At 42.4% G+C, this 23,256-nt stretch overlaps 2 protein-coding genes across 5 annotated transcripts; one reads left to right on the plus strand and one right to left on the minus strand.

Moving 5' to 3' along the window:
* Positions 1–275: 275 nt before the first annotated feature.
* Positions 276–9,273, minus strand: LOC116067440 (NHL repeat-containing protein 3). 2 transcript variants are annotated; one of them, XM_035997469.1, is made up of 4 exons: positions 8,728–9,273; positions 2,081–2,283; positions 739–1,380; positions 276–678 (listed from the first exon to the last, which is right to left on the minus strand). In XM_035997469.1, exons 1-3 carry the CDS (start codon positions 8,990–8,992, stop codon positions 781–783), a joined length of 1,068 nt encoding a protein of 355 aa, XP_035853362.1. In that variant the 5' UTR covers positions 8,993–9,273; the 3' UTR covers positions 276–678; positions 739–780. The 2 variants fall into 2 exon arrangements, with proteins under 2 accessions (XP_035853362.1, XP_031179735.1); XM_031323875.2 differs by having other exon boundaries at positions 276–1,380; positions 8,728–9,272.
* Positions 9,274–9,551: 278 nt separating this feature from the next.
* On the plus strand, positions 9,552–20,648 carry nrbf2b (nuclear receptor binding factor 2b). Of its 3 annotated transcripts, none has more exons than XR_004109208.2 (5): positions 9,552–9,765; positions 14,659–14,743; positions 16,192–16,232; positions 18,256–19,786; positions 19,820–20,648. XR_004109208.2 is itself a non-coding variant. In XM_031323876.2 (4 exons), exons 1-4 carry the CDS (start codon positions 9,736–9,738, stop codon positions 18,919–18,921), a joined length of 822 nt encoding a protein of 273 aa, XP_031179736.1. In that variant the 5' UTR covers positions 9,552–9,735; the 3' UTR covers positions 18,922–20,648. The 3 variants fall into 3 exon arrangements, 1 of the variants encoding a protein (XP_031179736.1); XR_004896344.1 differs by having other exon boundaries at positions 18,256–18,987; positions 19,099–20,648; XM_031323876.2 differs by having other exon boundaries at positions 18,256–20,648.
* The last annotated feature ends 2,608 nt before the right edge of the window (positions 20,649–23,256 follow it).

Consider the following 23,256-nt stretch of genomic DNA (forward strand, 5'->3'; position numbering starts at 1 on the left):
CAAGAAAAAATACAAAATGGCACATAACTTCACAAACAGTAAATAACAACAACCATAACCATATGTTCACTTTAGATGGCAATTATTGATTACAGTTTATCGACAACAAATAACCAACAACATGATACCCTTATGTATTGTGAAGAAAATATTATTTTGTAATAGCAGAAGTGGCTTTGTTTCAAACATGACGCTAGTATTTTCACTTATTATATGCTATCAATCGTGGTTGTGTCTTTTTGTGTCTATGCTTATGTGTTCTTGTTTTATGCTTATGTGTTGTATTGTTGTAGCTTATCTAATGTTTTAAGCCATCAACCTGCTAGGGACTGCAGATGAAAATTAGCCTGCATGGCTAAATCTGGCACATTTACATGTTGGACTCTGTGCTCATGTTGATTAAAGCTATAGTGCGTAGTTTCTGTCGGCCCCATGAGGAACTTTAAGTAATGACAACAACACTGTTGGCACATCCACACGATACAAGCCTTATGTGATCGCACTCCATTGAGGCAAGTTTCTTTCAAAACCCAAATACTGTTGCAGTCTCTTACTATAAAAATGTAATTTCTAGGAGACAGGGTTGTTGTGGACATCTTGACCTCAGATGTTGAATCTTACTGTATAAGTAGGGTTCATCATACTGACAAAGATCTGATTTTTTTCTGGATTACAAATTACATAACACATGGACATTTTTGGTCCGGTTTCTAATAACTGGTAACGATTATTATAGACGCAGTTAGTTTCTGATGGGTCACGCCATTTCAAAGTGTGGCACTATGGGAAGCTCTTACCCAGACTGAAGGGGGTAAACTTCTGCGCCTGCTGAGCTCCAATCTCAGCCACATACAGGGCCCCTGTCTTTAGGTCCAGGTCTACCAGGTGGGGCTTCACTTCCTCAGCCAGCTGGATCACACTGACCACACTGCACTGGCCAATCAAACCCACCGGTGGGGCATCCAGCAGCGAAATCTGGTTGGTGTTGAGCTGGACAACGACAAAGTACTTCTTGTCTGGGGTCAGGCGGACAGAGTAGGGCGCATCCTCAGTGAAGCAGCTCCCCCATGTCCCCAGCCAGTCCCCGGTAATGGAGTTGAAGATCTGGATCCTCTTGTTCCCCCTGTCGGCCACCCACACCCTGTGGGCGTTGTCTACAGTCACGCTGTGGGGGATGTAGAACTGAGCCAGGCCTTGTCCTTTCTCTCCGTGCATCCACAACACCTCCTGTTCTTTGGACAGCTTGATGAGCCGGTTGTTCATCCCCCCGTCACCGTCCACGATGTACATCTCTCCGGAGTCGTGGACGAAGATCTCCGCCGGCTGGTCGAACTGCAGAGGGTTCATCCCAGAGCCTGCCTTCCCTGGCGTACCAAGAACCTGACAAAACCAAGAAAGTAGTCAACACCAAGCAACATTTGGCTTTTCTAATATATATATATATATATATATATATATATATATATATATATATATATATATATATATATATATATATATATATATATATATATATATATATAACTAAATACTTAAATGGAAAACAAGCTAGTGGAACCTGAACCTAGTCTTGCATTGTCAGACCTTCCTCGACAGCGCTGCGGAGGAGGATCTGACTAGTCCACACAGCATTCTGGGATGGGAGAAAAACGTGCTCTGTTTATTGCCATTTCTTTAAACCAATCACAATCGTCATGGACATCGCTAAGCGCCGGACGGAGCCACGGTGCCTCTGCAAAATAGCCTCAGGAAGGAACTTGTTTTGGTGGAACATGTGTATGTTCAAAAGTAGTTTTAGTCATGCAACAGAAAACTCAGATTGGACAGATAGTCTAGCTAGCTGTCTGGATTTACCCTGCAGAGATCTGAGGAGCAGTTAACCATAGTCCTCACAAATCCACCAGAGTTTAATATTCCAACACAAAGAAAGAGGAAGGTAACGGACATCCGGCCAAAAGAGGGACATCCGGAGGAATTTCCGGCGGCACCTGAACAATCCCGGAAGTTGAATGTTGTGGATATAGACTAACCTGAACCAAATATTTCTAGTTACAAATAAAATCCTAGAGAAAGCAGTCACCTGCAGGAGCTTCCCAGATGGAGAGTACTGTTTGATGCAGTGGCCGTACGGGCCGCTCCCCACATCTGTGATCCACACAGTGGGGTTTGACGAGGCAGCGTCTGCTACAAATATACCATGAGGCATCTCCAGGGTGGTCGTGTTCCAGGACATAAGGAAATCTCCGTCTGTGGTGAACACCAGCACCTTGGGCACATTGTTACCTAATAGCAAATCAAAAGCAAACACTGTGTGAAATGTCTGGCAGCACATTTTATATTGATTTGATCTGTACTTGTTCAAAGTAAAAGTATGATCAAGATAATAGGAGATAGGAAGATAAATAAAGTATGAATAATACTATTCTGCAATGTAGGGGTTGTAAAGATATCAAGAGACAATTGTTTGACAACCATTTAATGCTTTATAGAAACCAAATGTGTTTCTGGAATTTTTTGACAATACTAAAAATATGGAATAACACCAGCCTTGTCTTTGTAAATGGTAACGGGTCTAACAATTTTTATATGCCATAAGGATCTGAATACCACTCAGAAGTGGTTATTGTGCATCAACAGAGGGTTAAGTGTACTGTGTGTGAATTTTCAGATTTGGGATACACTTGCTTACTAGCTGGTTGTGGACAAACACACACTTAAATGTGGGTATTAGAACTAACTCCAAGTTATGCTGGAGGAGGATTAATTGATGATATTAATGGGTGATATATTTACAAACAGCTGTATGCAGATTTGGTACATTTGAGTGGCATGAAAGGTTGAAACAAAAGAATGAAACATGAGCCATCTGTAACAATTTCAAATCTGGATATACAGTACATTCACAAATCCTAGGAAACAATTGTAAGCTTTTACAAAAAAACAGTATGCATTTACACAACGAGACAGACATTCACACATCTCAGTGCATATTTAAGCATCAACAACAAGTCTCAGCACACATCTGAAAATATCATTCATGTTTTCAAATTAGAACACACCTACAAGTCTGGTACACATCTGGAATTATTTTCACAAATGTTAATGTACATTTTAATTCACTCTATTAATTTAAAATAAAGGTTTTATTTACAAAACAAACAAACAAAAATGATTTTACTAATATGATCAAAAACCTACATTTGGAGTACACAAATGAAATAAAGCAAAATGTAGATTTGCTCTAACTTGATAACTTGCATGTGGAGCTGGGCGATATGGAAAAAATCAAATATCACGATATTTTTGGCCAAATGCATCAATGTTGATCAGTGGCGGCTGGCCAATAGAGGGCGCTAGGGCGCCGCCCCCCCCTTAAGCCACAAAAAAATTAAAAATAAATTAAAAATAAAAATAAATTAAAAAATTAAAAAATTAAAAACAAAAATAATAATAATAATGATAAAAACATCAGTATGTCAATATTTGTGTGTTTGAAATATGGAATGCACCCAGTAATGTCATCAGCGTTCTTAAATCGAATCCAAGAAGGGCGATTATTTTATCGCCCCAAGCTCGCCCCTGATAAAATAAGGACCGGGCTCTAGAGGCGCCACTTTTACTAAACGATAATGGCGAGCGCGAACGTTACTCCTCCAAGACCCAACCCTAACTCGGTGAAATCTCTCCTCCAAGATCCGTTTGAGAGGAGAACTTTGTCGGAGAAAGTTCGGGTGAAAGAGCTGGGCCCAGATCAACCTGACCTCTCAATCAGACAGCAGGCTAGTGAGAAAGGGAAGCAGTATATGCGCGGCTTCTCCCGTAGCTGGTACACCAGGAAGGCTTGGCTAGCTGGGTGCACTCATGCTAATGCTTTATTTTGCTTTTCGTGCTTGCTTTTTAAAACGACGGGGACAGATCCAGTATGGACAGTTACCGGAGTGAGGGTATGAACACCTGTCAGAGAAGGTAAAGAAACATGAGAACACCAGGGCACACATGGATAACTCAGTAAAGCTTGCCATATTAGGAAGGGTGAACATTGCTACGCAGCTGGATGACGGCCACAGGATTGCGGTTAGGAAACATAATGAGGAGGTGGATAAAAACAGGCACATTTTATCCAAAATGATCGATTGTGTGAAGTTTTGTGGGGCTTTTGAGTTGGCCTAGCGTGGGCATGAGGAGACTGACTCCTCAGACAACCCCGGCATTTTCCGGGGCTTGGTGGATTTTGTTGCCTCCCTTGACAGTGTGCTGGAGGAGCACCTGAAGACAGCTACCGTTTTTAAGGGCACGTCAAAGACGATACAGAACGAGCTGTTGGACTGCATGCTGTCGGTGCTTAAGGATTATATCCTGGAGGAAGTAAAGAGTGCTGATTTTATCGCCATTCAAGCCGACGAGACGACTGACGTTTCCACCCACTGCCAGCTGGTGCTTGTGCTACGCTATATCGATGCTAACAGTAACATCCAAGAGTGGTTTTTCGAGTTCATTACAATCCAGAACGCAACTGCCGACACCATCGCTACAGCACTGCTGGAGAGGCTCAGCACCATACTCTCACATGGACAAAAGGCCAAACTTATTGCCCAGGCTTACGACGGAATAAGTGTGATGAGGGTGGATGAGTACAAAAATGCGCACTACGTCCACTGCTATGCACATCAGCTGAACCTCATCATGCAGCAGGCTACTTCATGCATCCCCAGGATCGGCACTTTCTTTTCCGACCTTGCAGGATTTTCTGCTTTGTTCTCCAGGTCTCCCAAGCGAACCACCGTGCTTGACCAAGTGGTTGCGCATAGACTCCCCAGAGCCTCTACAACACGGTGGAGCTTCCACAGTCGCGCTGTAAACACTGTACGAGCACAAGGATGACCTCCTAACATGTTTCCAGACCATCAGAGACTCTGGGAACTTTGACCCCCTGACTGTCAGAGAGGCTGGGGGCTTTGTGAGGATGCTCGAAGACGAGGCTTTCTGTTTTTTCCTGGCACTGTTCCACAAGATCATGCCAAATGTGGACATGCTTTTCAGCCAGCTGCAGAAGAGGAACATCGACCCTGTCTTCATTAAAGCACTTGTCCAGTGTGTGTGTGTGTTGAGGGGGGGTTACAGTGAGTTAAGAAGTCTGATGGCAAGTTATCAAATTAAACTTTTTTTTTTGGACCAGGGACCCATTCCCTCTTTGTGTGGGGACAGCGCATCTGACGAGCGGTAGCAGCCCATAAAGTGACGGAGGATGCTGGGACCAGGAGAACAACGGAGGTTGGCTACAGAGGGAAGTTGTGATGTAATTGTCAGTGTTTCCCCTAGAACTTTTTTTCAGGCCTGGTAGTATGTAGCCAAAACCAAAAACCCTGAACAATCAGCACCTTAGTAATCATATACTTGACTTGGACATAGGCATGTGTTCAGTCAGGATCACTTGCATCAAAATAACTTTATTGCAAATTAAAGCTGATGATGTATCTTTTACAGGTATGTGATACCATCCTGATTCATGCCAAGGAGAGGTTCTCCTTCACCCAGCACCTCATCAGCGCAACACTGTTGCACGGAGAGTTGTTCCCACAACACAGTGTGAAGTTCCCCGATACAGCGCTTGAAACAACCGTGGAGGCGTACCCCATGTTGAACAAGGCCAAGCTCAAAACCAAACTGTCCCTCATCTATGAGAACAGTGAGTTCAAGGCTTGTAGTGGTGCAGTGCCCCTGTACCAGTTCTTCATGGAGAACAACCTTCAGAGCACTTTCACAGACTGTCAGCCTCCTCAAGATCCTCATCACCACACCCATGACAACAGCTGAGTCAGAAAGGTGCTTCTCTACACTGAAGAGGATCAAGACCTTCCTGAGAAACAGCATGACACAGGATTGCCTGAATGCTCTGGCCATGCTCTCCATGGAGAAGAAACTTGTCAGGGACATTCCTGACTTTAATAAAAGGGTCATTGAGAGGTTTGCCACTCAGAAGGACAGACGGGCAAAATTCCTGTACAAATAAGATGAGACACACACACACACACACACACACACACACACACACACACACATACACACATACACACAGCAGCACTGACCACATGTATGTATGTATAGGTCTATAGTTGACCTTAGCATAACAAATCATCCAGTTATATATGGTACTCTAGAAAGTCTTAATAGTGTGTTTGCTAATTACTGTATGTTATTTTGTATCAATTCATTGTTGCAGTTCTGGAGCACATTAACAATTAGTTACATTTAGTTTGATCATAAAATATTGTATGCTATTCTTCCAGTCAAAGGTTAGAGTTCAGCCACTTGATATCCATTTCTATATTATACATCCTTGATACAGTGTAAGATTTCCTATAAACTTTATAATAATTTCATGTTATTGTCCACTTTCCACTCTGTTCTGACAGCATGCCTGTTACGTTGCCTATTTACTACCAATGGCACCATTTCATGCGCTCAACAGCGCAGCTGGACCCTCCCCCACAAGGGGGCACTGGTGTAACAGTCAACAGCCTTTCCAAAAGATGTTATGTGTAGAAATAGTCAATTGTTTACAAGTTCAGTTTAAATGCAAATGAAAGGCTTGTGTTTGTGCAATATGATGTTTGTTTTTGTGTAAGAATGCCTCAACGTTTTAATATTGGCATTAAATAATTACTATTTCACTGAGCACTGCTGTCCTCAGTTTGTGTTAAATTGTATTGCGATGGTTACAGAAACAAAAAAGTATAGCACAGCTGCACCGAGAATATTTTTCACCAGCTGCCACTGATGTTGATATTACGGCAATACTGTAGAGTTGACTATTGGTGCTTTCACAAAATATTTACACAATGAGATTTTTGATAAATAATCATCAATAATGTGGATACAACTAAGTGGGTAAAGGCAAATAAAAAAGTTTGTTAGTCTGGTAAATTCAGAAGTAATACACTTTACTTTGCAACCTTTAAAACCTTAAAAAGACAACACTTGGGGCGACCTCTAGCTCACCCAGTAAGAGCGTGCGCCCCATGTAGGCTGAGTCTAGGGCTGCAACAACGAATTGATAAAATTTGATTATTAAAAAAGTTGGCAACGAATTTCATTATCGATTCGTCGTGTCGCGCGACACGCCACTCAGTCACGGAGATAAAAGCAATTGAGTTGAGTGCCGTGCGGCGCGAAAGAAAAGAAAAAAGAGCAGAGCGGGGGTAGAGGAAATACGGAGAGAGACCGGAGAGACCCGTAACGTTGTTCTGAAACACATGGCGGAGACAGAGAAATCAGTACGACCTAAGTCATCCAAGGTGTGGGAGCATTTCACACTAAATAAATCGAAACCGTGTTCATTGCAAGATAAGCAAAAGCAACACGGCATGGCACGGGCGCACCACGGTGATGATTCAGCACCTAAAACATAAACATGTTGGAGTCCTTGATGAGGAGGAAGGGAGTTCAACAGCAGGGTAAAGTCACTACACAATCCTACTTTTGTTCCGTTCTGAAGTGAGGAACGTAACGTCCCTCCAGTAGCTCTTCTGGTGCTGGTGTGGTGTTTACTCGTTATCCAGCTGACTAGCATGACAAGCTAGCGTTAGCTCGTTAATAACAGTAGGAAAGCTGGACTAAAGACACGTTTTTATTCACTCGCCTTTTTTGGCCCATTCATTTTTCAATCTATTGTCGTGTATATATTCTGTGCTTTGTCCCATATCAGTTATTGTTGACAAATATATTTGTGTGTATTGTACTTTTTAATTTCATTTTAAAGTTCTTTTATAGCACTTGGTCATCTTAAGCTGTGTTTAAATGTGGTGTACAAATGAACTTAACTTGCACTTACTACAATGATGGTAATAATTTAATGAATAAGCTTCAAGTGAACGTGTGTGTGTGTGTGTGTGTGTGTGTGTGTGTGTGTGTGTGTGTGGTCTGTATCTGCTCTTTGGGTTACTTACCTTTACACAACTATTAACTAAAACAACATGCATGTAAGTATGTATTGAGTTGATGTAAATTAATGTTTTTTTGTTTTTTGTTTTTTAATCCGATTCATCGACAGATTAATCGATTATTAAAATAATCGTTAGTTGCAGCCCTAGCTGAGTCCTTTGCAGTGGCGCGGGTTAGAATCCGACCTGCGGCCCTTTGCTGCGTCTCATCCCCTCTCTTTCTCTCCCCCTTTCCTGTCTATCCACTGTCACTATAGAATAAAGGGAAAAGCCCCAAAAAAATAATCTTAAAAAAAAAAATAAAAGACAACACTTGTGTCATATCACGATATTACGATACCCAAACATTAAGACCAGGGTTCATACGCATTTTAACCAATACTTTTCCATGACTATGTATTCTTGAAAATGTCAGTCGACATTATACAATAAGAATAAAAATCTGTGTTAAAGTTTACCCTCAGATGTTTAACAATAAAATGAATGACAATTTATGTGGTTCATAGTGGATTCATAATATCGTGCCCTGAATAGAACGGTGAGGTTAGGACGACGTGAAATACATTTATTAATCACATAAAATAAAAAAATCCATGACTTTTCCAAAACTTTCTGGGTCTTTTTATGTTTCCAAAACCTTTCCAGGCCTGGAATTTGCATTTTTTTAATTCCATAACTTTTCCAGGTTTTTTCAAAACGTATGAACCCTGTAAGACGATATCTGGCCTCATATATCGATGTCGATATAATATCGACATATTGCACAGCCCTAGTTGCATGTATTTACCTCTCTGTGCCACATGCACCACACCAGCATACTGGTTGACAGCCACTCCGAACACCTCCCCGGTGAAGAGCTCTGGGTTCTTGGGCCAGCTCAGGTCCAGTTTGTACAGGGGTCTGCCCAGCAGCTGGTAGTCATGTCTGAGGCTGGCGCTGCCGGGCTGCTGGGTGCCAATGGTGCCACATCCGTACAGCACCATCATGAGCACAACTAATGAAGCCATACTGGACGCTAGCAAACACGTATGGCCTCTCTTTTTCATCAACATCGGTGCTTTAGCTGCTGGCTGGTCAAGTAACGGTCGGTAACGTTAGCTCTGCGAGAACACTGACTGAAGTAATCAGTTACCGATAGCCACACAGTTTGTTCCGAAACAACCAAAACATTTAATGTGATAACTGCTAAGATGCGATACTATGACGTTAAAACCCGGGGATGTACATATAATTTGGAACCCACTGACCACATTCAATGTAGAATCCACTTCCTCAAGTCCTGACAAAAACAAAACAGAGTGCAAGTGACATTAGCATTTCCGGTAAATGTATCGCAATAAAAGCATTACTAAAACAACCAATTCTGGCTAATGTTAATACTTTACCGTTACCGGTCAGATTATGGGCCAAGCAAGAAGTCCGACTCAATGTTTGAATGAATATTAAAGAAATGTAGATGTGTTAGGGCAAATTATATGCCTGGTTGTTCGTATTTTACAAAGACCGTTGCGACGATTCCAACGCTATTATTTTAAGGCTTTTAATTTGAGGGCAAGCATTTTTCTATTCCCGGTAATTTGTGGGATTTGATGCAGCACAACGTCTAACCAAAACGTACTGTAGAACGGATGTGACATCACGACGTGTTGACGCAGCTTTGGCTGTGGAGGCGACTGTTGTGCTTCCCTGACAGTAGCTAATATTCGTATAATTCTTTTTTCAATACTTTTTCTTATCGCAGTGCGAATGACAGCGACACATTTCATGTAGTGTAAACAATAGAATAATCGATTCCATGGAGGTCGTGGACAGCCCGCTTAATCTCGTAAGTTTCGGTCTTGATGTTGCAATAACAGGCTAACGTTACTTTAGCTAAGAGAGATTGCATAGGTGAAGTACACTAGCTGGCTCCCATACAAGTTAGCGGCTAACCGCTCTGTTTGCCTTGTTCCTGTTGTTGTCTGGTGGCTTGCTTGGACAGGCTACACATATTACATTTTGGGTTTGTCCTTGACAGAACGAGCAAGACGTCTGACGTGGAATATGGCAGCTACTATTAACAGCGAGGTGCGAACTTAGTTATTTAACTTGTTTGCAAGGCCATTTAATAACTAATGTTACTGTTAGCCGGGTATTTAAAAACGTATCGCTATATGACCTCACTGCCATTTAATCGCTATGATGTCTCCTTGTTGTCAATTAAGGACAATGACAGTAGCATTCTTTTGAAGGCAAGTTACCTGTTTTGATTTAGCATATACCATTGTAATCAGCATTATAATTAAGAAAGACGACATTAGGGGTAACGGTATTGTTGGGTATCGTTTGGATTTTAGGGATTCCAATTCCAGTTCTGCTGAACTATTCCGGTTCTTAACGATTCTTGATTACGATTCTTTGAGGGGCGGGTGAAAACAGATCACATGCTTAATTTACAGATTGTGAATTGATTGTGTTGTGGTTCGTATCCTATCATGTACTGACTTGACTTCTGTGAGTTGATTCTGAAAGCAGTGGAGCTGGAGGGCTCCACAATTAATCGCGATTTTACCAAAATCGTAATATGAACTAGTGCAATATCCAAGAGTGACGCCGAGATCGAAAAGTGGCTCATGGTCAGCCATTGTGGTAAATCAGTCCCTCCAGGATTTCGCGATGTCGCAATCATGCCAATTCACGCAAATTCAACCAATCACCGTGAATTTGGTGCGACTCGCAATTTTGACCAATCACCGCAAATTTGACCAATAACCGGAGTTTCCCGCAACTTCAACCAATCCCAGTAGTCCCACGTGCCAGACTTTGTGTTAGTATGTGACGTCGCCAAATTAATTTCCTTGTTTCTGATATGAAGTAGGGATGCACCGATCCACATTTTTTCACTTCCGATCCGATCCCGATACCTGAATTTGGATATCAGCCGATACCGATACTATTCCGATACCAGAGCTGTGTTTGCTTTAATATTATTATCATTATTGTTGATTTTATGATGCTGAAATAAACTCCTCTCAACAGGCAAGTATGATATGTACCTATGTATGCATGTATGTCCCAAAAGGCAACTTGAGGTAAGTATAAGGTCAGAAAAGGAAGTCAGAAAAACAGGAAATCCTATTAACAGGAAAAATCCCATCCCATTCCCAAAATGTCAAATACTTGAGTCTTGAAATATAAGAAAAGTGGGGGGTGGCGGGTATTGGACGTCAGTGTACGGGCTTATCTGCTAATGTTAGCTGCTGACCGTTACCTTGAAACCATCCAGCAAACAGACGGAACCGTAGGGTGATTTAACGTCACCGCTCATTTAACAACAAAACTAAACGCTGAGTGAAAATTACTAGCTACGTTTTTCATGTTGGTTTTGAGCGGTATGCACCCCCACTAACCTGGAAAACGTTTTTAAAACAGTAACGTTACTACAGCGTGTCGGGGGAATCAGAGGCAGAGGGGCCGTCACAGCAGCGTGGCTAACGTTAGCTTCTTGTCTCATCTGGGGTCTGATAAACAGGAAATTCATCAAAGTCAGTGTGCCCAACACTATTTTCCAATAAACTGTAGCTGTCAAATTTCACGGGACCCGCGTGAGTGTGGATTTCATGTCGCGGCTTTCGTCGCTGTTTATCACTTATTGAGTGAAGTAGTACTCGCCCTGTTATTTATTTGGTTGCCATGACTTTGCGAGTGATGACTTCCTGTCACTGTTCCAGTTGCTCTGCTCACCCTAGGGGGAGAGAGGATGACAGTTGCTTGAGTTCAGTAGAGCAGACAGCTCTACGACTTTATGACTTTTCATAAACAGCCGAAGGAACGGTGGTGCACATAGCGGAAACCCTGTTGTGCGTCTGCCCTATTTCTGATACCGTGGCGCTGGAAATTTTACCGTGGCGCATAAACATAGAGGAAACACTGCTGCCTGGAGTTTACCTTGTTTTTGGAATGACTCCAGAAGTGATTCGCTCCTTTTGTCTTTCTGCCCCCTGGCTAAAAAATCCTTGTGCTCTTTCGTGTGGTGCCTTCCGCCTCTCTGAATTACGGCTTTGCAAACATTGCATTTTGCTGTCTTGCTCTGCGGTGTTTCCAGTGTAAAGTATTTCCACACAGCGGACATGTTGGCTAGCCACAATGCTGCTCAATGCTATCCTGCTAGCTGCCTGCAAACTGCGGAATGGATTTCCTGAGCGGGGGCGTGTCTCATAACTCTGTGTCTCATTGAGCCACGCCTCCGTTCAGGAAATCCATTCCACAGTTTGCAGCCAGCTAGCAGACTAGCCGGCGGGAATCACCTGTGGAGTCATTTCAGCAGATAACGTTAAAGCGCAGATATGGCTCATGATATCGGATATCTCCGCAGGTTGGATCGGGAAAATCCGATACGTGAATAACGCTGGTATCGGTCCCGATACCGAAACTGGATCGGATCGGGCCCATCCCTAATATGAAGACGAGACGTGTGTGACTGGAACATCTCACATTTACCAACAAAACGTACAGCGAAAGACCGTGCAAAACATTTCAGACCGTCCTTTCAAACTGTATACATTTTAACATCAATGTACGCTGTAACGATTTTTCACTATAAAGTCGCTGAAAGCTGCTGCTCTTTCAGTCCTGTCGGCTCTCTGCAGCTACGCTCGTTATTGTAAGTGCAATAATAAGTTAAAGTCCAATAAGTACTTTATTAAACCGTATGAATGTGTGTCCCAGGCCAGGTTAGGAAATGAACTAACCATGTAAAGATCAACAAGCCATTGAGAGAATTGTTCAAATTTGATTCATTCAATAAATTATTATTTTTTGTCTTAAATCCACCAACCATTTTCATATTATACCAACATTTGCAGCATCCTGAGCCTTTTTTCACTGCAGCGGCATTTGCCGGTGGCTGATGGCATATGCCACTGTGGTTCAGCGGCATACACCAACCCCTGCTTGTCTCAGAGGAAGTGTAATGTCAACAGCACCGCGACCGCTTTCTGCTTTCTGCTTTAATATCATATTGGTCTGCGTGAAGTTTTGAAAAGTGTAACCACACTTGCAACCACTTTACCGGCATTGCTGTGACTCAAACAACACTGCAGAGACGACGTAGCTTGCTCCGTCCGCACCTCTGCATGTGTGTGTTGGAGCCCCGCTCTATGTCTACATACAGAGAGGACAGATAAACTTACGCTTTCAGGTACCGAAATTTGGCACCGTTTGATTTAGTATGAATCAGTCCACGCTAGTCCCGATGTAATTCGGTCGGTACCCAAAAAAGTACCAAGTTCGGTACCCAACCCTACTTTTCGGCCGGATGTCCGTTACCTTCCGCTTCATTGTGTTGTAATTTTAAACTCCAGTCGATTTCTGAGGACTATGGTTAACTGCTCCTCAGATCTCTGCAGGGTAAATAGCCTGTGATCCGTTAATCTGAGTTTTCTGTTGCACGACTAAAACAACTTACAAAGTACACATGTTCCACCAAAATAAGTTCCTTCCCGAGGCTATTTTGCAGAGGCACAGTGGCTCCGTCCGGTGCTTAGCGCCTCCCAAGATTTTTGTGATTGGTTTAAAGGAATGCCAATAAACCAGAGCACGTTTTTCTCCTATCCTGGGAGAACTAGGAGTAGCCAGATCCTCCTCCGCAGCGCTGGGGAGGAAAGTCTGGCAATGCGAGACTACTACATCCCTAGACGAGTGATTGCGGTTCACTGGCTCTGCTACCAACGGAGAAGCCTACAAGCCTCTGTACAGCAGTGGGGGTGGGTTCAAAAAAGCAACTAGCGACAAATCTAGCGACTTTCTGGAGAAGAGAGACACCAGTGTTGTCCGGAGAGAGCGAGGTCTTTCTCTTTTGCGGCCGCCACTGTCACCTCTCTCTGTCACTGACTGTGGTGCAGCAGCGAGCCTACGGCCGCGTCATGTAGTGGGCGTGTCGTGTAGTACTACAGATAGAGGCTATGCAGGAGGAGAAGTGAGAAAGCCATTCTAACTTTCTCTGTGTGATCAATTTACAATTAAATACAGCCAAACTCACACCACAGCTGTTGTCTTTAACTTATGTATTAGGGGTTTTTGTCATATGATGACTGGTTATAAAATGAATGATTTCAGCGGTGCAAAAGATCGGCCGGTTCCGAACAGGCACATGCTCCAAACGCGCACTGCATTAGTGATGAAGAAAGCCGTGAAGCCACACATTTGAGAAACAGGTAGCACTAAATGATTTTCTTTTGCCAGAATAATGACTGAAAAGATAAAGTAATTATCAAAATTCTTGCGGATTAATTTTCTGTCGTTTGATTGTATTTCTCTACTAATTGTGTCAGCACTAGTTTTGCCCATCAAAACCCACATTCGAATCGAATCATTCTACAAGCACTCTCCGACGGGGGCAAGTCGAGGGGGACAAGAGAACGATAACGTCATTTATGATGCCATGATGATCGGAAAAAATGATTGAAACTTTTCTTTCCCGAACGTGCAAGTAGGTTGTTATATTTACTTGCTCGGCGTGGTGTTTTACTTGCCCCGAGCCATCAAGCAACCCTTATTGTTGAACCCTGTATACAGTATGAACACCTCCCTCCTCCCACCCACTTCCTCCTTATCTTCTTTTCTACATTCTGTACACTCTACCTCCTTTTAAACAATTCCTCCGCCCACTGACTGTGCTCCTTGTCCTTTTCTTTTTTTGACTCACCTGTATGCCCTCCATGTGTCTGCCCCTCTTCAGGCTCATCAGCAGTGCAGGAAGGCAGACCGTTTGCTGGTGGCTGGAAAGTATGAAGAGGCCATCTCCTGTCATGGAAAAGCAGCAGGTAAGGTAGACTCAGTGACACAGACACTGAGTCTGTGACAATCCTGCTACCTTTGAGGATAGCTGCTCTTAAAGGATAATTCCGGCGCAAAATGAACCTAGGGGTTAATAACACATGTGTACCGAGTTGACCGTTCTCTGGGATATGTTTTCATGCTAATCGAATGTGACCAGTTTTAGGGCAAACCGCTAATTAGCTTATAACAATAGTCGTCGGGGCATGCAAAAGTAAAAAGAAATCGCTATTTCTATACCACTAACAAGGCTCTAAATAACACCACACTTCCACGGTAGCATCATGAGGGTCCCTACATGTAAACTGAAGCATTGAGAACTTTGTAAGTGTACAGACAGTTTATTAAAAAGATAGTTTAGAAAGACAGTACCACCTCGGAACACCTGTGTTCTTAACCCCTAGGTTCATTTTGCGCCGGAATTGACCTTAAAACGTTTTAAACAAGGACCCTTTAAGTGTAGCTAGTAGCACGACATAATGATTAAATCTCCTTGGTTGTCTAAATATATCCATCGTTTATTTAGATAAGCATGTAAACGATCAGGAACAACGAAAACACAGTGTTTAACGTTGGTGAATATTTTAGACAATGAAACGGCGAGTTCATGAGTTCGCCACTTGTAAGAGACACGAGTGAGAAGCTCATGAACGAGCATTTTGCTACCGGTTGCTACGACAACACAAACAAACTGTTGCTAGTGCGCATGTCCATCGTGACGTCATGGGCCAGTCAACGCGGAAGATCCGAGCTCCATGATTGCTTTATGCGCTTTTGAGCAACTCTCATTGGAATGAACGGGGCTTCCGCCGAACACTGTATCCAGTTCTCTTCATACATCCATGCGTTAAACTAGCAAAAATGGAGTCGTACACACCCTAAACGCACCTGCGCCAGGCGCTTCACGCCGTGTGCTTAGATCGTTAAAATAGGGCCCAAAATGTTGCCACACTGGTGACTTAAAGGAAGTGGATGGATTTTCCAGTTCTCTTGTTTCTCCATTATCTCCGCCTCCAGCAGTGGCCATGGTGTCTGGAGAAGTGCAGCTGCAGGCTACTGATAAGCTAACGTTATGCTGTGTCTTTAGCTGCATGCTACCAGCCAGTAAGCTAAGCTGTGTGTTTTTTTCTCTTTTCTTGGGACGTGCGCAAGAAGCGGGGGTGGAGAGAGAAAGAAATACTTAGGGGAATCGCCAATTCTACTTTTGATTTTGATAATAAAAATTGAAAGCTTGATTTAAAATCGAAATCGTGACACCCCTAATGTCTAGCCTCTATTTGTATTGATAATGGATGTTTGTGGAACAGGCAAAGTTGTTGGCCTCTCCCCGTGTTTCTCAACTGTCTCTCTCTCTCTCTCTCTCTCTCTCTCTCTCTCTCTCTCTCTCTCTCTCTCTCTCTCTCTCTCTCTCTCTCTCTCTCTCTCTCTCTCTCAGATCTTTTGACAAATGCAATGAAGACAACAGAGTGTAAGCAGGTGAGACATTCCAGTTTGTTTGTGGACCGTACAATTTATCTTGACTGAGAATAAACTTAACACAGCCTTCAGTCAGGTCATCTGCTCACGTATTGACAAAGCAGTAATAATATTTAACAAAATACAACACGACGAGAAAATGTGCCCAATGAGTACTTTTACTTTTGATACTTTAAGTATATCTTGCTGATAATACTTTTTTACTTAAAAAATAGTAATAGTAAAAGTAAACCTTTTCTGACATTATGTTAATGTTATACAATGCTGTAATTTGCTTGGTGTCTCATACTTAAAGAGATATTTTGCCCATTTAAATCCAGCTCTGTGTCATGGCGGTGTGGGCAGTGTGTTTAGATGAATGGTGTTTGGCTTTCCTCCGTGGCGCCAGCGCATGGAACTCCAAGTTACAGTCAGCTTTCATTTTAGCTTGTTCATAAGAATTTGCTGACCAGTACTCTATGGCTGAAACATACCGGTGGTGGATGGGAGGCTGCAGGCAAAGTGCATTTCTGCAAATGTATGCTTGGCAAAGAGGTGTTTTGATATGTTATTCTTGGTGGCTTTTTACTTGTGAAGGTTTTGTTGCACTTACAGTAAGGAGTATAGTTGTCACCAGCTTGACTTAAAAGGTTAACTTTCACTTCTCACCACTGCAGCAGAGAGCTCTCTCTCTCCGCTATCGACCCTAAAAATCTCTGAATACTTACGATAAGTAAGAACTACTTCCAATTCAGAACTGGGTTTTAGGGGAGATCCCTACTTGTTCCCTAATTCTTTACATAGGGCCCTATGAAATCCGTTTATTTTTTTTTCAAATTCCGTTTTATTTTTTTTTCAAATTCCGTTTTTAATTTATTTTTGGCCCTTTTGGATCTTTCGGACGTTTTCTTTTCAGCAGTATTGGCCTTTAAAAACTCAGTGACACAAACTCACAATTCAGCTTTTTTATTTAATCTGTTAATATATTCAGCAAAGCACATTCAAAATTCTCCAAAATTCAGCCAAACCTTCAACAATATTTGTAGGTAGAAAGTGTAGGCCTAGTTAAAAACAGGCTAATATGGTGTATTAGCCTACCTAAATAAAAGCTAATTGGATGCTCACCTATAACAATGTTGAGGACACAGCGATCTCGGTTGTCAGAGGTTTCGTCGACAACAACGAAGATTTTCTTTCCACGGATCTCTTGCAGCACTTCCTGCGTGTGCCGGTCAAAGACCGGCAGCAGGTGGGTCTGCCTGAGGCTGCTGGCGTTTTCTGGGAGCGCGCCTCCCTGCTTGCAATGTTTAACAAGAAACGGACGTATCCTCTTCATTTTCTCTAGCGGTATGTCAGCTTCAAAATCTTCCACAAACTCTCCCCTTGCATCTATTGACGTTGCCTCCATGGTAACCTGGAGGGATTTGCCCGCTGTGGATTAGCTTTCTTCTTGAGATGAACTTTTGATTTCAAATGGTCGTCCCGTGTGTCTTTGTGGGTCCAGTCAACAGTATGTTGACAAAACTTACATAACAGCTGTAGTCCAGACTCATAGTAGTCGTTGGGGTATTGTTCAGCCCGGTATTTAGCAGTCAACTGAGAGTTTCTTAATTTTTTCACCACTGTTGGCTTATCAGGAGCCACTCGCTTCGACATTTTTTCTCTACGCAACAAACTCAACGTGAACGTGAGGACGTGTGGTTACTAGGCAACATGTTTAACAATGCCATTTGGCCACGGTTTAGGTAGAGACCTTTCTACGCTTGTTGTGAAAAATGAGAAGGAAGTAAAAAAAAAAAATAGTTTATTTAATATGTCAACAAAATATATGCAAATTCCGTGCGATTCCGCGTGTATAAGAGAATTCCGTTTTCATGTGTAGATTCCTTGATTCCGTCCGTGTTTTCCGCATCACGGAAGTCATAGGGCCCTATTTACAGACAAGGCTGCGAATTGACTTTTTTTTCTTGTATCAGTTTGATATGTCAGTGTAACTGTAGATATTGTAAGTGCTGTGGCTGGTGTTGATACTCTGTGTCTGTAGGCCTGTCTGTCCATGGAGCTGCAAAGGGACAGTCATATCAAACAGCAGCGACTGATCCAAGAGCGCTGGAAGAGAGAGGCTCGTCGTGAGGCAACAAAGGCCCGACCTGGCCAGGTGCAGACCTCCGGCAGCCCAGCCCTCCCGACTCAAGCCCAGTCCACAGGCCAGCTCCAGCCCCACGGTTCCCCAGGCCTCTTGGCTGAAGAGGGTGAAGGAATCAGGGAGAGGGAGTACGACACCTTGCTCTACCAGCTTCAGACTCGGCAGACTGGCGGCTGCCAGCCTTTGACTCCACCATGCCCTGGATCTAAGACCACCAAGGACGACAAAACTCGCCTGGAAGAACAACAGACCACAATCGATGACCTGCGGCGTTTGGTCGACCAACTAATGAATGAAAACCAGCGGCTGGCAGGCGAGAACAAGCGGCTACAATCGGAAAACGCCCGGCTGCACTCCGAGGCATGCGAGGCGGCAGACTTTGTGGAGCGCTCGGAGCTCTGGGTGCTCCCTCAAGCAGGTGGCGCTATGGGAACAGGGGGTGGGCAGGAGAGGAAAAGCACAGGGAAGGGAAAGGAGATCGCAATCCCTCAGCTGCCACCGCTGGAGATGCCAGAGGACATCCAGAATGAACTACAGGAGCTACTGGACAGGGACAAACTGTGATACGAGACATGTCTCTCTCTCTCACACACACACACACACACACACACACACACACACACACACACACACACACACACACACACACACACACACCAGGGTTCAACCAATATGGCTTTTGAGTTTGGATGCCAAAAATGTTTGACATCTGAAACCCACAGGCTCTGTCTGATCAGACCTCTGCTCAAGTTAAAGGTGGACAGAGCTATCATGGAAATTCTATGAGCCCCAAACTCTCTGCACTAATAAGAATGATACAGGTGCAGGAAAACTAATAATAATCAGGCAGATGAAGTGATAACACCTATACTACTAATATAATGCAATCGAAGATAACGGAATAGTTCAGCCACAATGTCAGATGGTAAACGGTGAGATTGTATGTCAGACAGTGATGGATGAGAAGAGGGATGTTGAGGTTATATTTGAGTTTTTTTTCTTAAACTACACAGAACATATTTTACATTGTGTCTGGAAATAGCCATTAAATAACTCTGAACAACTTAGGCAGCATAATTTCAGTGTTCCCGGAGCTAAATTATAGCGCTCTTTATAAGTCAATCATTTACATAATATTTTGTACTTGTCAGCACAGTAAATAAACAACCTTACATTGTTTAATTATTACATTGGTGGACTTATTTATAATTTGTGTGTATGTGATTTTGCATTACCTTTTTGACTTCTGCAACAGAACTTGATTTTTTTCTTTTTTTCTGACTATTGAAAAGAAAAAAAGAAGAAAAGCATCAGTGAGGTGTTAAAACACACCATTGCCTCAAACTTTATGAATGAAAACAACAGAATTTTCCTATTTCTGTCTAAAAACGATACTATGTTTAAAATCATTTAACATAATTAATGTCTAGTTTTTGAATCAATATTCTTCCAGTAATCTGAGAGCTAATCGTGTAATCATGGACTTTTGGCCCCACAGCAAAATAGTTCTGTTTTTCAGAGCCCCTAATATGCTACATGAGCTGTTTGGAGTTATTTTCTGGGTTCCCAGCTGCCTCAGTTGTTAGATAAGTCACACACTGACATACAAACTCCACAGCTTGCATGAGGGTGAGTTGATAATGGCTAAATTTAGAATGTGTGGATGAACTGCTCCTTTAAGGGCATCATTGGAAGTGCTCAGCACCAACTTGACCGCCTATTAACGGTGTCAGAGGGAGGTATTGGTCTAACCCAGGGGTGTCAAACTCATTTTAGTTCATTGGCCACATACAGCCTAATTTGATCTCAAGTGGGCCAGACCAGTAAACCACTCCAGAAAGATCAGAAACTGTTGGCAAGTTGCTTCTGCTATGACAGAATTCTAAGGCCATTGTCGGAAGAAAAAAATGTTTCAGAAACAAGGAAGAGGGGTAATATTACGAGAGAAAAAAAATTGGAATGTCTGAGAATAAAGTCGTGAATTAACGGAAAAAACAACTTGTATATTCTCTTAGATTAAATTGGTAAATTTGGAATTGGAATTAATTTCTCCTCTGCAATTTTCACACTTGCAGAGTCATCCAGTGGGCCTGATTGGACCATTTGGCAGCCCAATCTGGCCCACGGGCCACATGTTTGACACCCCTGCCCTACCACACACACATATACATCAGGATCATGTGCAGTGTGATTCAGTCACAGGAAAGCATATTGCTGTTGTTGAAGAAAAACTACATTGCTGCATATTTTCCTTTCTTTTAGCATACTTGAATTAAAAGCTTCGGTGATCATTTGTGTGTGAAGTGATTTTTTCATGAGCAGGTCTTTGACATGCTACGGCTGCCAATGAGAGAATATGTAGTATCTCTGATGTTCTTGCAGATTGGTGTTTTTATGCAACAACAGCAATACACACACATACACACAGGACATTAGCTAAAGCCTGAGGTTAACCTAAAGGTGATAGAGCCTTGCAGACACATCCAGGCACTGCTTGTTCACACTGTGAGCAACTAAGTTGACGAGTTTCTCTGTTCTCCAAAGCTTTGCAACAGGAATAAGAAGTTTGCTGTTTAGATCACGATCCTTTGATAATGCTCTCCAATGAAAAGAGCATACTAAGTGCTTTACCCAAAATCATCTGCCCTACATCTGCTGACCTTTTCCCAACATTGCAGTGTCATGGACTTTTGAATGTTTTTCATCTTCCAGGCCGACAATGCCACATTTGTAGAGACTTGACATTTGCTTATAGAGCTGAAACAATTCATTAATTTATCAATCAATCAATTGACCAAAATAAAATTAACTATTTTAATATTGTTCCAGCTCCTCAATTGTGAGGATTTTCTGCTTCTCTTTAAGTAATTGTGTTTTGCGCTATTGGAGGGACAAAACAAGTCATTTGACGATGTCATCTTGGGCTTCAGGAAATTGTGATGGGCATTTTTCTATATTTTAAGACCAAAAGATGAACTATTAATCGAGAAAATAATTGGCCGATTAATCGATAATGAGAATAATAGTTGCAACCATACTTGCTTACACAATATATCACAGCATGTGGCAATGCAGTTGTAGGGCAATACCAATTTAAACTGCGTTACCATGCAATGGTAACATAAAGCATGTTGTGCAAAGTTCATTTTAAAGGGTAACTTCTGTTTTTTTCAACCTGGACCCTATGTTCCTATGTTTTTGTGTCTAAGTGACTGATGGGAACAACAATCTTTGACATTGGTCCAGTATTAAGTGAGATCGCTGCAGTCGACAGTCAGCGAAACAAGCTACAGTGTAAGTTAATAGGACAACTGTCCAGTTTGTATTTACCTTCACAAAGTGCTTGTTTTGCCGCTGACAGACTCAGATTAATATTCTAAGTGTTTGACAACATTATGGAAAGGATTTCTAAGGAGGTCGACCTTTCTGTTAAAGAGTAAGATCCTTTTTTTATACATAAAAACATCCGCAAAATTGCGTTTGCAAAACAAAGCGCTGTTAGTGGACCAAAGTGACAATGCACATTTGCCCCATAGGGTTACATTGCAGCCCTGTCTGTGGCTGCCGGTTACAGCATTCTCGCTTAATACTGGACCAATTTCAAAGATTGTTGTTCCCATCAGTCACTTACACACAAAAATATAGGAAAATTACCCTTTAATACCTTATGGTAACAAATAAAAATAAATGACTGCCTGGAAGCCAAGAGAAACACATTTAGAAATCTAAAGTGCTGTTTGTGGTGTTGGAAGTTGGTCAGCAGGAAGGACATCAAGCGGACTAAAACATGCAAAAACACTGGTGGTGTTCCTTTAAAGGTCCAGTGTGTAACCTGTTTAGTTGTTCATTATCAAAATCTGTGTTGCTTGTTCACAAACTTGTCCTTTTTCATGACCACCATCAATTCCAAGTATTCCTTTTGGCTTGAAATTTTACATTTGCATTAGCATGAACTGGGGTAGATGCTCCATATTCATGCTCCATCTTGAAATACGTTAGCTGGTAAGGGACATACAGGACATACTGCTCCGCCTTTCGTGTTTTCGCTGTCACATGATAAACTCACAGCTGCTGCTAATGCTGCTAATGGGTATCTTAGCTTCCAGGCCCGGCAAGTTTGAAGAAGGAAACATGGAGGACCACACGTATTCAAAATCCAAATTTCAGGAACAGGAGTCTTCTTCTTCACCCAGAAAAAGAAAAAGGAGATTGAAAAGAGCACGAGACCGTCTTTTTGAAGTGTGAAGGCTACCGTAGCTGTAATACATACTTTGAACTGCGTGGCGCGAGAGAGTTGATTGATATATGATCTCAAGATGATGGGAGAAATTCCCACACACTGGACCTTTAAAGCTGCAATAATCCATTTCTGTTCACTAGTGGGCTAAAGAACTCCAAGCAAATTGATAGACACAGCAAGCATACCAAATCTGTTATGGCCAGCATGGTAGCAAACTATTAGACTATTTACACATCCAGCAGATATTGGCATTCATTTGGAGTGGTGTTTCTGGCATGATCTATTCACTTTCAGCTCTGCTTTGGTCTCCCTCAGCTACAGAGAAAAATATTTGTCTCTTTAGCTGCTAAATGCTCCACTATGTTCATCAGCTAGTGTGTGACAGCTGTTGGCACAAAGGAAAGAAAAGGGCTTGAGATAACTTGTTGACTGTTGCTTGCAGTCTGAATGTGCAATGCACACACCATCACACACTGTGAGGCATTAGTACAACTCATGGACTCACACTTAGAACAATGTACTGTATGTACTTACTGGAACAATAATGATATGCAGAACTGGCTTCAAACAGGACATTATGCTGCATTCACGACCTATGCAAAACATGATAAATCAAATAATTTTCAGCAGTGAAATACATTATGGTTACCTTAGCTTTT

The sequence above is a fragment of the Sander lucioperca genome, chromosome 22 (assembly GCF_008315115.2).
Source record: "Sander lucioperca isolate FBNREF2018 chromosome 22, SLUC_FBN_1.2, whole genome shotgun sequence".
NCBI lineage: Eukaryota > Metazoa > Chordata > Actinopteri > Perciformes > Percidae > Sander > Sander lucioperca.

Bases quoted from the DNA above. Each gene is read 5' to 3' on its own strand.
- LOC116067440 (XM_035997469.1), bottom strand. From the start codon at position 8,992: ATGTTGATGAAAAAGAGAGGCCATACGTGTTTGCTAGCGTCCAGTATG. The intron at 2,284-8,727 runs GTAAATACATGC...ATTTGCTATTAG, and splicing joins GGTGCATGTGGCACAGAGAG to GTAACAATGTGCCCAAGGTG. The intron at 1,381-2,080 runs GTGACTGCTTTC...TGGTTTTGTCAG, and splicing joins CATCTGGGAAGCTCCTGCAG to GTTCTTGGTACGCCAGGGAA.
- nrbf2b (XM_031323876.2), top strand. From the start codon at position 9,736: ATGGAGGTCGTGGACAGCCCGCTTAATCTC. The intron at 9,766-14,658 runs GTAAGTTTCGGT...GCCCCTCTTCAG, and splicing joins TGGACAGCCCGCTTAATCTC to GCTCATCAGCAGTGCAGGAA. The intron at 16,233-18,255 runs GTGAGACATTCC...CTGTGTCTGTAG, and splicing joins AGACAACAGAGTGTAAGCAG to GCCTGTCTGTCCATGGAGCT.